Source organism: Panthera leo, chromosome B3, assembly GCF_018350215.1.
Source record: "Panthera leo isolate Ple1 chromosome B3, P.leo_Ple1_pat1.1, whole genome shotgun sequence".
NCBI lineage: Eukaryota > Metazoa > Chordata > Mammalia > Carnivora > Felidae > Panthera > Panthera leo.
Window position 1 is genome coordinate 109,755,730 of NC_056684.1, and position 14,688 is coordinate 109,770,417.

Sequence of the window (14,688 nt, forward strand, 5' to 3'; positions counted from 1 at the left end):
AAAAAGGTTGAAAGAATGTGCTGAAGTCACCGTGATCTTGTTTAGATGAATTTGTCATTCTTTCCCAACACAAAAAGGAGACACTTTTGCTAAGGATATGGGAGATCTCTTTTAGCAAATGTAATAATAATAGTAATAATGATTCGTACCTATGTATGGAGGGTTATGTGTTAAACAGTGTCCTAAGCTCGGTAAATATAATGGATTTGCATCACATTTACATGACTTTACAACATCCTCATGAGACTATTACTCCTGTTTAAAGAACAAGGAAACTAAGGAAAAAGAAGTTCTGTGACTTGCCTAATGTTGCACTGTCACACCGCTTATAAGTGATAGTGCTGGGATACAAACCCAGCAGTGTGGACCCAGAGGCCTTTTTTTTCTTATTTTTAAAAAATGTTTATTTATTTATTTTGAGGGGGGAGGGGCAGAGAGAGAGGGAGATAGAATCCCAAGCAGGCTGTGTGCTGTTAGCGCAGAGCCCAGTGAGGGGCTCGAACTCGTGAACTGTGAGATCATGACGTGAGCTGAGATCAAGAGTCGGATGCTTAACTGAGCCACCCAGGCTCCCCAAGGCCTTGTTAATCACTGTGCCATCCTGCCTCTCGGTGATGCCAAGTGCCCGAAATAACCTAGATATAAAATGAATAAGCCTCTTCTCACAGGCTCCCCATCCCTGCACGATGCAATTCTGAGAAGGGTAAGTTCATAAACAGATTACTCCATAAATGTAATCTACTCCCCAAATGGGTCACTACTGGCGTTTTTGAATGTCTTTAATGCCCCCTCTATGCACAGGTTTTCAGCTCTCAGCGAAGGTACCAGAGTGTGGTGCTACTGGAAATTTGCCATGAGATAAATTAAATTCACTGCTTTTCTTACCATGCTTTGACATAGAACTTTGTGTGTTCTCTCTCATTCTGTTACTTAAAAATCACTACCGAATTTGAGCTTTTGTGAAAACACAAAGCGCATTTATTGATGAGAATCCTAAGGGTATTATGTTTTTGGAGCAAAGTTTGAATGAATGTTTTTCTTGTGACCTTTTGTAGCGCACTCCTCCCTCGGTCGTGTCAGACCTATTTGCGGACATTAAAAAGGGGCATGTCCTCCTGGACCTGCTAGAAGTACTCTCAGGACAACAGTTGGTGAGCTTTTTAAGTGACATTAAAAGCCTTTTATTGATTAAAATCTTTTTTTCATATTTCTAAGTGATCTATTTTGCTTGAATTTCATAGCCTCGAGACAAAGGATCTAATACCTTTCAGTGTAGAATCAATATAGAACATGCCCTGACATTCCTAAAAAACCGATCAGTGAGTATGAATTTCATCGGAAGATTCACAGGAGAAATTAATGCAATGAAATATTTTCTCCTTTTAACCCGTGTTTCTTCTTTTCCAGATCAAGCTAATAAATATTCATGTCACTGATATTATAGACGGAAACCCATCCATCATTCTTGGCCTAATTTGGACAATTATACTGCACTTTCATGTAAGTAGTGTGGTGGCGTGGAAGTTATTTCTGTTCGGATTACTGCAGAATGAAATAAGTGTTAGGCAAGAAGATTCAGTCCTGAGTTTCTTCCAGAAAAAGGACACTCTAACCCTTGACGGGTGGACCTTTGCCACTGATGTTATTTTGCAGTTGCAAATTGAATGCGGAATTATGGTACCTTGAATGATCTGCAGTGTCAGCACCACTGTCACTAGAACCTGCCGTGATAAAATTTTGTGTATTATTGTTTACTTACTTTGGCAGAAGAGAGGAAGCTTCCGGAGTCAATTTGTGAGAACCAACCCACTAAACTTGGTAGAATCTCCTAGTTTCGAGGACCCTTGTTCAATCTAGTAATCCCACAGCATTTCGTCCTGTCCCCAGACTGACTCCTTGATGAATTTCACTCCACAAATAATTTAAACACCTATTACGTTCTAGCTCTTGTGCCAGGACACCAAGAAAACAACAACAAAGACACTGTTGGTCCTGACCTTCTGATACTTACGATTGATAAATATATTCTTCCAGACCCGGGATTCCGAATTCGTGCAGGTTTTCTGCAGTTACCTAAAAAGTTGCATGTTGTATCTCTCCATAATTACTTTGAACATAATTTAAATAATTTGGGAAACAAATGTTATTTTATGAAAACCAGAAAATAACATAAGTACTTTGTATAAGATTTAAAACATGTAAGATAAGAACTGTGTATGATTTCTGGATACCTACGTTTGAAGTTCTAGTAAAATAAAATGCGTGAGGATGATGAAAACCAAGTTTAGAATTGTGTTTTTTGCCTCTGGGAGAGGAAGGAAATAGAATCACAGAGGGAAAGACAGAAGGCTTAAACTGTATCAGTGTTTTATTTTTTTAAAAAAATATGAACCAAATGTGGTAAAATGTTAAAATTTGACAATTCGTAGGTATTTGTTATATTTTTTTCCTCCATACTTTCCAGGATATTTGAAGTATAATTAAAAATTTTAATACAGGTAGTAAAAGGCAAATAGAATCACCTATAATTCTACCACTCTGTGATAACCATTAAATAATTTGCTGTGCAGTCTCCCATGATACATGCAGTAGGAATAAACATATATATTTGTTTATGTTTGTATGTCCTAAACAGAATGGTCCTGCTATCCAAACTTTTCAACCTGTTCTAATGAACGTCTTTCTGAATTTATATGTGTGTTTTAATGGAGGCATGGTGTTCTCTTGTAAAGTGCTATATCTTATTAATGGACAGGCAGAATGCTCATAGTTTTATGATTATAAGCAATTCCAAAAAGACTACACTCAGGGTAAAATTTTTGCGTACAATCTTCATTAGTTCCATGGGCCAAATTCTTAGAAGTAAAATTGTTGGGCCTTAAGTTTTGCTTTTTTTGGCTTCGCTTTACCGATGTAAATAAACTTTTGTTGAAGTATAACATATGTAGAGAAAAAGGTAGAGATCTTACGTATAGAGCTGGATGTATTCTTGTAAATTAAATACATCCACGTAACCATCCCCCAAGATATAAATAGAAAACATTGCCTGAATCCCAGAGTTCCCATGTATTTCTCCCAGTCCTTACCCCCCTTCCCTAAAGAAACCAGCACTTTGATCTCTATCGCTGTTTAGCTTAGCATCTTTACCTCCATATGAAGAGATTATAACTGAAGTGACTTACATATGCTGTATACTCTTTTGTGTTAGATTTCTTTCACTTAATATCATCTATGAGTTTCAACTTGTTGAAGCATGCATTGCATCGGTAGGTCTTTTGTTTTTGTTGTTGTTGAGTATAGTTGACGCACAATTAGTTATTTTAGTTTCAGGTGTAGAACTTTGTGGTTTGACAAGTTTATGCATTTTGCTGTGTTCACCACAAGTGTAACTACCATCCATCTGTCCTGTTATGTCATGGTTATAATATCATTGACTGGATTTCTTTCTTTTTCCTTGTCATGTGTGACTGTATCACTGCGTGAATATGCCAGAGCTTACTTACTCTTCTCCTGTTGATGGGCATTTCTTTTGTTGCCAGTTTTTAGCTGTTACGAATAAAGCCGCTAGGCCCATTCTTGTATATTTGCCTTTGGTGGTACCAGCCCTCATTTCTCTCGTATATATATCTAGGAGTGGATTTGCTCGGTCATAAGGCGTGTGATCTTCAGCTTTGGTAGGTAGTGCCAGTTAGTTTTTCAAAATGGTTGCCCTGATTTACCCTGTTACAGAGTTTGGAGATCCCTTCTCCAATCCCTGCAAATACTTGACGTTAAAATTTTTTTATTTTAACTGTGCTATCGCGTGTAATGATTTATAGAAATTTTACAATATATTCTGGGGGCGCCTGGGTGGCTCGGTCGGTTGTATCTGACTTTGTCCCGGGTCACGATCTCGTAATTCGTGGGTTTGAACCCTGCATCTGGCTCTGTGCTGACAGCTCAGAGCTTGGAGCCTGCTTCAGATTCTGTCTCTGTCTCTGTCTCTCTCTCTCTCTCTCTCTCTCTCTCTCTGCCCTTCACATGCTCCCGCTCTGTCTCTCAAAAATAAATGCTATATATATGTGTGTGTGTGTATCTATATCTATATCTATATCTATATCTATATCTGGATGCAATACAAGTCCTTTGTTGAGTGTATATGAATTGCAGATATCTTCTCTGATTCTGTGGCTTGCCTTCTCAATCTTTCAATGAATAGACATTCATGATTTTAATGTAGTTCAACTTTATCAACTTCCTTTTTTGGTGACTAGTACGTTCTATGTCCTGTAAAGAAATCTTTTCCTTTGCTAACATCTTGGAGATATTCTCTTACACTCTTTTCTTAAATAGTTCTGTCCAATGGGAGTTTCTGCAATGATGGTAATGATCTGTAGCTGCACCGTACAGAACAGTAGCCACTGGTCTCTTGTGGCTATTGAACACTTGAAATGTGGCTAGTATGACTGAGGAACTAAATTTTAAATTTTATTTATTTAACTTAAATAATAGCCACATGTGGCTAGTGACTATCGTATTGGACAGCACAGTTCTGAAAGCTTAATTGTTTCACATTTTTACATTTAGAGCTACAATCTTTCGAGAATGAATTTTTTTTTTTGAGCATGTTAGGTTAAAGCAGTCAAGATAATTTTCTTTGCATATGGCTGTCCAGTTGACCCAACATCATGTATTGAAAAGACCTACTTTTTCCTACTGTCCTGTAGTGTCAGTAACTTCAAAAACCAAGTAACCATATATGTGTGGCTCCATTGTCAGATTGTCAGTTCTGTTCCATTGTTTATCCCTGAACCAATGCTATAGTATGTCTGTTTCTATAGCTATATAGAAAAGTCTTGATATCTGATAGTGTCCAACTTGTTCTTTGGGATCATCTTGGTTATTCCTTGCTATTTGCATTTTCATATAGTTTTTTAAATTGAGATGTAATTGGCATTTGCCATTGTGTAAGTTTAAGGTACACGGCATGTTGGTTTGATATTCATATGAGTTTTATAAATAACCTGTTCATTTACATACAATCTGTTGGAATTTTAATGAGGATTGCGTTGAATGTATAAGTTGGAAAAAGTTGGCATTGGTAAAATTTGCATTGTTTAATCTATGAATCCAGTATTTTTATTATTGCTCTGTCCAAAATATTTCATGTTCACTATGATTTCTTATTTGACCTATGGGTTCTCTAACATTCTATCACTGAATATCCAAATAGTTGGGGATTTTGTTTGTTATACCTTTGTTACTGATTTCTAGCTTAATTTCAGTGTGGTCAGAGAATACCATCTGAATGGTTTCAGTTCTTCAAAACTGCTGAAACTTGTTTTATGGCTCAATTTTAGTAAATATTTTATATGGATTTGAAAAGAATGTTGATTCTGCCATTTGAGGTACAATGGAGTATGCCAGTCAGATCAGGTTTATTAATTGTGTTGGTCACATCTACTGTTACTGGTTGTCTGGAGAATCTATTAATTATTAAGAGAAGTGCACTTCTCTCAATAATACATGTTACTATGTGTGTAGGTTTGTCTTTTAAAGTTTTCCATAGGTGTTATCTTACTGCCTCCAAAAAAATCGGAACGAATTTTCGTGTTTGCTACCTGATTCTTTTCAGGTCTTGTTTTGGCTGAAGGTTTAGCCTCAATGCTTTTAACCTATGATTTGTATGTGTCGACTATTATTATGTGTTCCTTAGATCGAAGAGCTTGCCCGGACTCTTTCTTGCAATTACAATCAACCTTCCTTGGACAGTGTGAGTGTGGCTGACTCATCTCCTACCTCAAGTCCTCCAGCCAAGAAATGCTCCAAAGCCCAAGAAAGATGGCAGATGTCTGCAAAGAAGGCTCTTCTCTTGTGGGCTCAGGAGCAATGTGCCCCGTAAGTAGTTTGCTCTGACCACGGGAGACACACAGGGTGACTTTACCCGCTAACACAACCTTACTGACTCCAGGTCTGAAAATAAGGCCGACTGGGTATATAACATACGTCGGAACACTTCCCTCTCCTAAAAGGAAAATGTTTACTATCCTTTCTTTTGGAGTGAATCTTCCAAATGCAGAGCTTCCCTCTCCTAAAAGGAAAATGTTTACTATCCTCCTTTCTTTTGGAGTGAATCTTCCAAATGCAGATGTTCGTCCAAATCAGCCACACTAGGAGCTTTTTAAAAGTCAGGACTACATTTTTCTTGACTGTGTATCCCCAGAAGCTAGCACAATGTAAGTTCCTGGTAGGTGCTCCATAAATGCGTATTGAATGAATAAATGAACAAATGAAGGAATAAGGAATCAACACATAAAATTATCCCTTGGAACTGCATAGGACTACATTAAAACACCACAGTCCCCATTGTTTAGAAATTTGTAGCTCAGTCAAGGAACAGAAGCCAGAAAATAGGAGGTTTTTTTTTTTGTTTTTTTTTTTTAAGTGGGGATGATGATAGGAAGTTAGTGTCCAGAAATTCTGTTTTACAAAGAAAAAGGTTTGCTCTTGGCAGACATTTACTTTTTCATTTTAAACACTTGCTGGGATGGGATTTAGGAAAAATAAGGAGTTAGGATGCAGAACTCCCCGTGAGATGAGCTGTAGAGTTCAAATGGCCTTTCTTCTCCCATCGCAGCATGGTCTGCATAAATAGAGGCATAACTGTGTCGCTAAGACCTCACAAATGGTGGGCTTCTGAGTAGCTTCTTCCCAGTAGTAGGCTAGGATGTTAACTTCTGCCTCCGGCCTTTCTTTAGTTGTCATGCATCCTCTGTATTTCGTGAAGGACAAAAAGACATACAGATCTTACAAGGTTTTACACACAGCAAATGGACTTTTTCTTGAATCTTCTAGAGATGGTTTTACTTCCGTTTTCTATATTTTTTAATCTAAAAGAATCCAAAATAAATAATAATAATAATTCTATATTTTTTAATCAAAAATAATAATGTGTGAAGAGCATTATCAAATCATATTCAGACTTGTTTCATTTATCTGTAAATAAATTTCAAACCACTTGGAAGTCCAAATGTTTTGCCACAGTTTACCTTTTCTCCATGTCTTTCCCTACTTTCCAACTATGAGCTGTGCTAAACTTGTCAAGATGTAGTGAATCCTTCTGAAGTAATTCATCAGGAGTTTATTCTAGTTTGGGCCCTCATTGGTGACATTTTTAGAGGGCTTACTTCGATATTCTATGTGTCCCTGGAACTCATCCGAGATCCAGACTATGGGGAGACTATGTTGTAAGAAATGTGTCGTATTCTCACGTTTCTGAAGGAGATGAAGCGGGGACCCGGTTTGCAACTTCTCAATGAGCTGAGGTCCTGCCAGTCACTCTGGAGCCCTAACCCGCCCTCTCTAACACCTGGCAGCAGCTTGTTCTCTGTGGGATTGGTATCCACTCGTCAGTGCAGAGCCCATCTCACAGCCTGGGGCTTTATTGAGGGCAGCGCCTGCCAGTCAGCACTTAGCCGGTTCTGATCCCCGCTCTGCCCTGCCCTCGGCCCCAGCCATCCCTTTAGCCAGTTGTGCTTAGTGTTCTGAAGCCCGGAGCCTGCGTTCGAGTCGTGGCTCCCAGCAGTTTCTAACTGGTGACTTCAGCTACTGAATCTCTTTGCGTTGGAGTTTCCTCAATCATAAAACTGTGGACAATACTAACACTTCATAGCGTTATTAGGTGTATTATAAAAATTATTTTTTAAGTATTTAGAACAGTTTCTGAACAAAGTGTGGACCACATAAAGATTTGTTAAGCAAGACAAAAATCACCGAATACCATGTAGTTTTATCACAGTCATAGTTTAGGCGTTTTTTCCTAAGAGGTTCAGGAAAGCCCAGGTCGTCTGAGGTTGACTATTTCTCGAGCGGTTTTTCTCATTTGATTGATACCTTAAATGGGTCCATTGAATTTCCTCATATTTTTTATGACATATTAAAGGAAAATACAGTTGTCCTGGATTATTTCCCACGTAGGCAACTGTGCTCTTAAAACATCTTCACTGGGGGTGCCTGGGTGGCTCAGTCGGTTAAGCAGCTGACTTCGGCTCAGGTCATGATCTCACGGTCCGTGAGTTCGAGCCCCGCGTTGGGCTCTGTGCTGACAGCTCAGAGCCTGGAGCCTGTTTCACATTCTGTGTCTCCCTCTCTCTGACCCTCCCCTGTTCATGCTCTGTCTCTCCCTGTCTCAAAAATAAATAAAACGTTAAAAAAAAATTAAAAAAAACATCTTCACTGATCCCTTGTCAAATGCAGAGTTGTGATTGATGGAATGATTTGAAATATATATATATATTAAGCACATTTATATGCCAGATACCATTTGGGGATGAGCCTACTGTAGGAGACAAGGAGGACAAGGCCCTTACTTTCCAGGGGCTTGGCCCACAGCAGATGGATCAATGTCATAACTACAGTTGGCAGTAAAGTCAGGAAGGACTTACGATGATTGAGAATGTCAAAGGTGGGAGGGTGGCTTTTATCTGAGGCGACCATGGAGCACCTTTCTGAGAAAGAGACCTTTGAGTGAGGACTGAAGGAGAAGGCTTCAGGTGTATGAAGATCTGGGAGAAAGAGCATCCGCGCAGAGGGATTAAAAGGAGCGTGGGGGTGCCTGGGTGGCGCAGTCGGTTGAGCATCCCACTCTTGTTTTTGGCTCAGGTCATGACCCCAAGGTTGTGGGATCGAGTCCCGTGAGTCCCGTGTTGGGCTCTGTGCTGGGCATAGAGCCTGCTTTATACTCTCTCTCACTCTCTCTCTCTCTCTCTCTCTCTTTCTCTCTTTCTCTCTTTCTCTCTTTCTCTCTGTCTTTCTCTCTTTCCCTCTCCCTCTGTCCCTCACCCCCACTTGCACTCTCTCTCTAAAATAAAACTTAAAAAAGAGCACGGTGTTGAGAAAGGAATGAAGCCAGAGTGGCTACAACATTGTAAGAGAGGGAGATACAAGGGTGGAAGTTGTAGGCAGGGGACAAACTATGTTAGGCCTCGTGGGCCAGACTGAGAGATGTTATTCCGATAAGCTATGGCAGGGTTTTGTTTGTGAGAGAGAGAGACAGAGAGAGAGAGCATAGGTGGGAGAGGAGCAGAGAGGGAGGGGGAGAGAGAGAGAGAATTTTAAGCATGCCCAACTCAGGGCTGAATCTCCTGATGGTGAGATCACAACCCGAGCTGAAATCAAGAGTTGGCTACTTAACCGACTGAGCCACCCAAGGGCCCCGACAGGGTTTTTGTTTTTGAAAAAAAATTTTTTTATTGTAGTAAAACATATAGAACATAAAATATACCACTTTAACATTTTTAAATGTCCAGTTCGGTGGCATTAAGTACATTCATACTGTGATGTAACCATCACCACTATCCATCTCCAGAACTTTTCTCATCTTACGAAACTAAAACTCTCTCCCAGCCTTCCCTCCCGTAGCCAGTGGTCTACTTTTCTTTATCTATGAATTTCATTACTCAAGGTACCTTACATGAGTGGAATCATACAGGATTTGCTCTTTGGTGACCGGTTTCTTATACTCTGCACAATACCGTCAGGGTTCTTCCATGTTGTAAGATGGGTCAGAACGTCTTTCTTTTTTAGGGCCGAATAATATTCCACTATATCAATACATCACAGTCTGTTCATCCATTCATCTGTGATGACTAGTTTTAAGCAGAGGAGTGATAAGCTACTGACCATTAAAGTGGCACAATGTATCATATAATTTGTTCTAACGAGAAAGAAATTGTTTCCGCTAGTGAAAGGAACTTAATTACACGTAGAAGTCTAAAGCCAGTGCCGAGCCAACAGATTCCTGAATGAAGAGCATTAAACTTGCGTGGCTGTTGTCACTTGGAGGGCTTTTGGAGACACAGATTTCAGATCTACCTGCGGAGTTTAATGCAGTAGGTTTGGGGTTGCGTCCGACTGAGAATTTGTATTTCTAGCACTTGCAGCCCAGGTGACGCTGATGCTGCTGGTCCAAGGGCCACACTTTGAGCACCAATGTTCTGCGGTACCATGAGCCTCATCAAAGCTGGCATTTCACTTTAATATGACCACAAGATTAAAATAAAATATTTTCCTAGAATATGTGATGTATTTGATTCACTGAAATCTGTTTTCATTACTATTGAATATGGTGGATGTGCTTTGACGTATTCTTTTAAATAGTATTTATCGTGTTTTTGTCCTTTTGTGATAGGTGTGAGTCTGTCAGTGTGACAGATTTTAAGTCAAGCTGGAGAAATGGGATGGCTTTTTTGGCTGTCATTCATGCCTTGCGACCAGACCTAATTGACATGAAGACAGTGAAGCATAGATCCAACAAAGACAATCTGAAAGAGGCCTTTGGAATTGCCGAACGGGAATTTAAAATCCCCAAGTTGCTAGAACCAGAAGGTAAAGAAGCTTCTTTCTTTTTAAAACACTGTCCAGTGTGAAGTTGGCTGGGAAATGTAAACAGTACCTCTACATAAATAAACATAACGGTATTATCGCCCCGGAGGGTTTAATAACTTAAACTCTTTATTAAATTTCATGACACTAAGAATTCCTACCAATTCATTAACTTCAGTAATTGCCAGGATGACAAGACAGCTGAAAGCAAGCAATGCTGTTATTGGAAATAATTTGAGTCTTTGTCTTAGTTTTCTTTCATTGTGTTCTACGTTGTGTTCCCTTGATTCTGTTATTCTGTTCTAAAAGCTCCCTGGTAAGACCGTTCTTTGGGTTAACGTATTTCCCCTCTCCACTCTTTCCCCCTAGGTAAAGCTGAACTTCTTTGAGGACAGAAACTCTTGTTTGTTTGTTTGTTTGTTTGTTTGTTTTGCCCTCTGTGGCTGGCTAGGTTTTGCCGTGATTATGCTCGACACATTGTGTGGTATGGTTAACAACCACAGCAAAATCCTAAATACGGGTTTTGTTCAAAGAGATGATTATGTTAACTTCACAAAATTAAGATTAAGATGATTTAATTCTTTGGAAAAGCACTTTGCTGTGGGTTGTATTGTTTCTTAATGTACCAACGCTTATTAAAAATCCCAGTAAGCTCATAAAAGGGGTGTGTAGGATCCGCGAAGATTACAATGCACCGACAAATTAAGAAGTACACATTCTAGTCTCAGCTGTACAACCCGGGTGTGTAGGTAATGTGTGACTGGGTCTCCAGAGCAATGCGTGTGTGTGCCTGAGTGTGTGTGGATATGTACACACGTCTATCATAAATATTACTAATATAAGGCACACGTAGCACACAGTTTACAAATGATAAGAAAATATGTGATACATTTATTATGAATTCCATATAGCCCCAGATGTTTTTGTTGATTTTCACCAAACGCTTATATCCACCTGCAGCCAACGTATGGTTGCGGTTGCTGGACACATGGAGTCCTGACATGAATGTTAGCAAATAATTGTCTTTCTGTTCATGAGTAAGTACGACAATAAAGATGTTTGTTGGAACTTGACTTGTTCTTCAACATGTGAATGACTTTTTTTGCTGAATCTAATATCGGAAGAATATTTCCTCAATTTTTTGTGCAACTTCGCAGCTCTAGATAGGACATGCTTTTTTTTTTTTTTGTCTTTCAGAGTTTACTTATTGTGAGAGAGGGAGAGAGAGCACGCAAGTGGGGTAGAGGCAGAGAGAAAGGGAGAGAGAGAGAGAGAATTCAAAGCAAGTTCCACACTGTCAATGCAGAGCCCGACTTGGGGCTCTATCTCACGAACGGTGGGATCATGACCTGAGCCCAGATCAAGAGTCCGATGCTTAACCGACTGAGCCACCCAGGTGCCCCTAGACAGGACGTACTTTTAAGCTTAACGTGCGTTATTAACATTTTCTCCATCCCTTTCTTTGTAATCAATATACAAGAAATCAAGCCCTCATTTGCTGATTTTTGTGGTTGTGTGTGGTTTGAACATTGCCACCACAGCCGATTCCGGTGTGAAGTCACTGAACACAGAGTAGGGAAAAGATGTGCAACCCTAACGCACAATTATGTAGTTTTCTTTCTTTCTTTTTTTTTTTTTTTATGTAGTTTTCTATCTTACAGGTGCAACAGAGGTAAGTAACCTCAAGAGCACCGGTAGTAGTAAAATGTGGTAAAATAATTGGGAAGTCGTGAGTTTTGAGTGTTTATTACATTTGTTTTAATATGTTTTATTGGATTGTTCATGTATATAATTTAATTTTTTTTAATTAAAAAAATATTACCTGGCTGAGGTAGTGTTTGCCAGGTTGCTTCCCTGTGAAGCGATTTTTTTTTTGTTTCCCTCTTCGTGTGTTGTACTCTTTGGGAAGTCGGTATGCGTAGCCGACACTTAGGAGGGGGAGGGGCAGAGAGAGCGAGAGAGAGGGAGACACAGAATCTGAAGCAGGCTCCAGGCTCTGAGCCGTCAGCACAGAACCTGATGCGGGGCTCGAACCCACCAGCCATGAGATCACAACCTGAGCCGAAGTTGGACACTTAACCGGCTGAGCCCCCCAGGCGCCCCTCCAACCATTTATTTATATCAATATGGGCTTATGGACATTTCATTTTCTACTTTGGGTTGTAACCTAATACTGTTTTGTGTATTTAACTGCTCAAATTAAAAAAACATTTTTTTTTAACTCAAAGATTCAGCCATTAGGAGCTCTTTTAGCTAGCTCCTTTGCCCCTTTGACATACTGCCCTCGATGTGGCGTTTCCTTGTTTGCTTTTGAGCACATCCTTATTTCCTGGTGCTGCAAGATGCTCCAGGCTCATCTTGGATGTTTCCTACCCCGGCGGGGGTCAACCATCTCCCCAGGGAGTACCGGTTTCTTTTACTGGAGAATGGGATTAGAAGCTAAGATCTGGGCACTAGCTATGCGTGTTGCTACCGGGTCTTAGCCTTCTTGGACCTCAGTTGAATTAGGTGGTATTTCTAAGTTGAGAGTTAGCCTAATGGTTTCATGTTTTTGTATATTAGGTTTGTCATTGCTCTGGTTTCTGTTGCTTGTTGATAATTCTTCTTGTTAACTCTCCCTTCCTTATTTGTTCTCGCCTCCCTTTTCTTTCTTTCTTCCTTTTCTCCCATTCTTTGTCTTTTCTCTTTCCTTTTTGGCTTTTCATTATCTTTTTTCTTTTCCTTGTGTTTCCTCATGTTTTGTTTTATCCCCTTGTCTGATTACTATTTGTTTTTTTAATACTCCTTTCATGTTGTGATTCTCTAAATATCAGTGTAAAATATTTTTTCTCTTTTAGTATGTAAAAGTAATTCAGCAAATAATGTGACAGTATAAAAAAGCCAAATTTCCACTGTATAAATGGTTGCCCATAATTCACTTTAAATAGCTTAAACAATAGCTCAAAATGTGAAATACGTCATTATTTATGCAAACTAAATGCTGTTGTCATATTTGAATAAGAGAATTATCTTTTGACAATTTTATTAAAACATTTAATCACTGTGCATGACTTCATATACAATAAAGCCTTTATTTATTTTTAATTTTTTCATGCAATAAAGTTTTTGAAAAGAAACATCTAGTTAAGCCAGTATAATTATTTTATGTATCTCTTGATGTACTTTTACCTTTTTTTACTTACACTTTTTTTCAGTAAAAGAATAACTCTGCTCTTAGGGATTCTTCCTTTATTGAAACTCCACCCCTAACTTTTTATCGATACCTTTTATATGTCTACTGTGCTGAATCTTTTAATTTGGATATAGATTAGATTCATATTCTCCCTCAGCCTACTTAGAATAGTCATTGGGTCCAGTAAACACATTTGCTGAAACATGCATAGTGTGTTATATTTCTTTGTTGTTTGTTTTTTTCCTAACAGTAAGCTCCTTGAGGGGCAGATAATGTCCTCAGGCATCTAGCATTTGCTTAAGTGTCTTGCATCCACTTGTTGAATGAATTGAGGGCAAGAATGAGCCTTACATATCTTGCTTGTGACCTGCATTTGTTGACTCTCTATAAATATTTGATGAGTTTATTTTAACTGAATTAATAATCACAAAAGGAGCGCCTGGGTGGCTCAGTCGGTTAAGCATCCAACTTCAGCTCAAGTCATGATCTCACGTTTTGTGGGTTCGAGCTCCGTGTTGGGCTCTGTGCTGACAGCTCAGAGCCTGGAGCCTGCTTTGGATTCTGTGTCTTCCTCTTTCTCTGCCCTCCCCCACTCTTTCTCTCTCTCAAAAATAAACAAACATTAAAAAAATTAAAAATAAATAAACACAAATGATTTCCTTTTCAATATCTTCGTAGTTGTTTTGGCAACATATCAAAAGATAGCCCAAAATGATGTGTTCATTTTGTCTGTAACATATTGTGATCCCTTTGGATTTTGTGATCTATCTAATTTGTTTTATGTCTGGAGAAGGTCTGCGCTTATGGAATTTATAATATTTTTACTTTGTTTAAATTCAGCATTTTCCAATGTTTTTTCACCATGGACTTTGTTAATGCAGTACAAAGACTGGCCCACAGAAGGCTCTGAGTAATTACATTTGTTCCACAAATGAACAAATAAAATCTTGTGGATGTCTTGAATAAGTCTTCCATAGAACCTATGCTTTTAGAAATGCTCTACTGCGCACTTCCTGAGACTGGTGTGACAGGAATGGGTTCTAGTTGCTGTACGTTCCTACACTCTACACTCCTGGAGGAGTTTCCATACCGTGCTCTGAAAAGCTGTATTTTCTCTGTTCCACTCTCCCTCTCTACTTACGCTCTTCTGCCTA

General features: G+C 39.1%; 1 protein-coding gene across 1 annotated transcript in view; it reads left to right on the top strand.

Annotated features, from left to right (window-relative positions):
- Positions 1-14,688, top strand: part of SYNE2 (spectrin repeat containing nuclear envelope protein 2) — a 282,344-nt gene that overhangs the window by 26,027 nt on the left and 241,629 nt on the right. Inside the window, exons 3-7 of the mRNA XM_042943457.1 lie at positions 1,056-1,151; positions 1,242-1,319; positions 1,408-1,500; positions 5,696-5,877; positions 10,169-10,365. Coding sequence (XP_042799391.1) covers positions 1,056-1,151; positions 1,242-1,319; positions 1,408-1,500; positions 5,696-5,877; positions 10,169-10,365 — 646 coding nt within the window. The remainder of the gene's footprint in view (positions 1-1,055; positions 1,152-1,241; positions 1,320-1,407; positions 1,501-5,695; positions 5,878-10,168; positions 10,366-14,688) is intronic.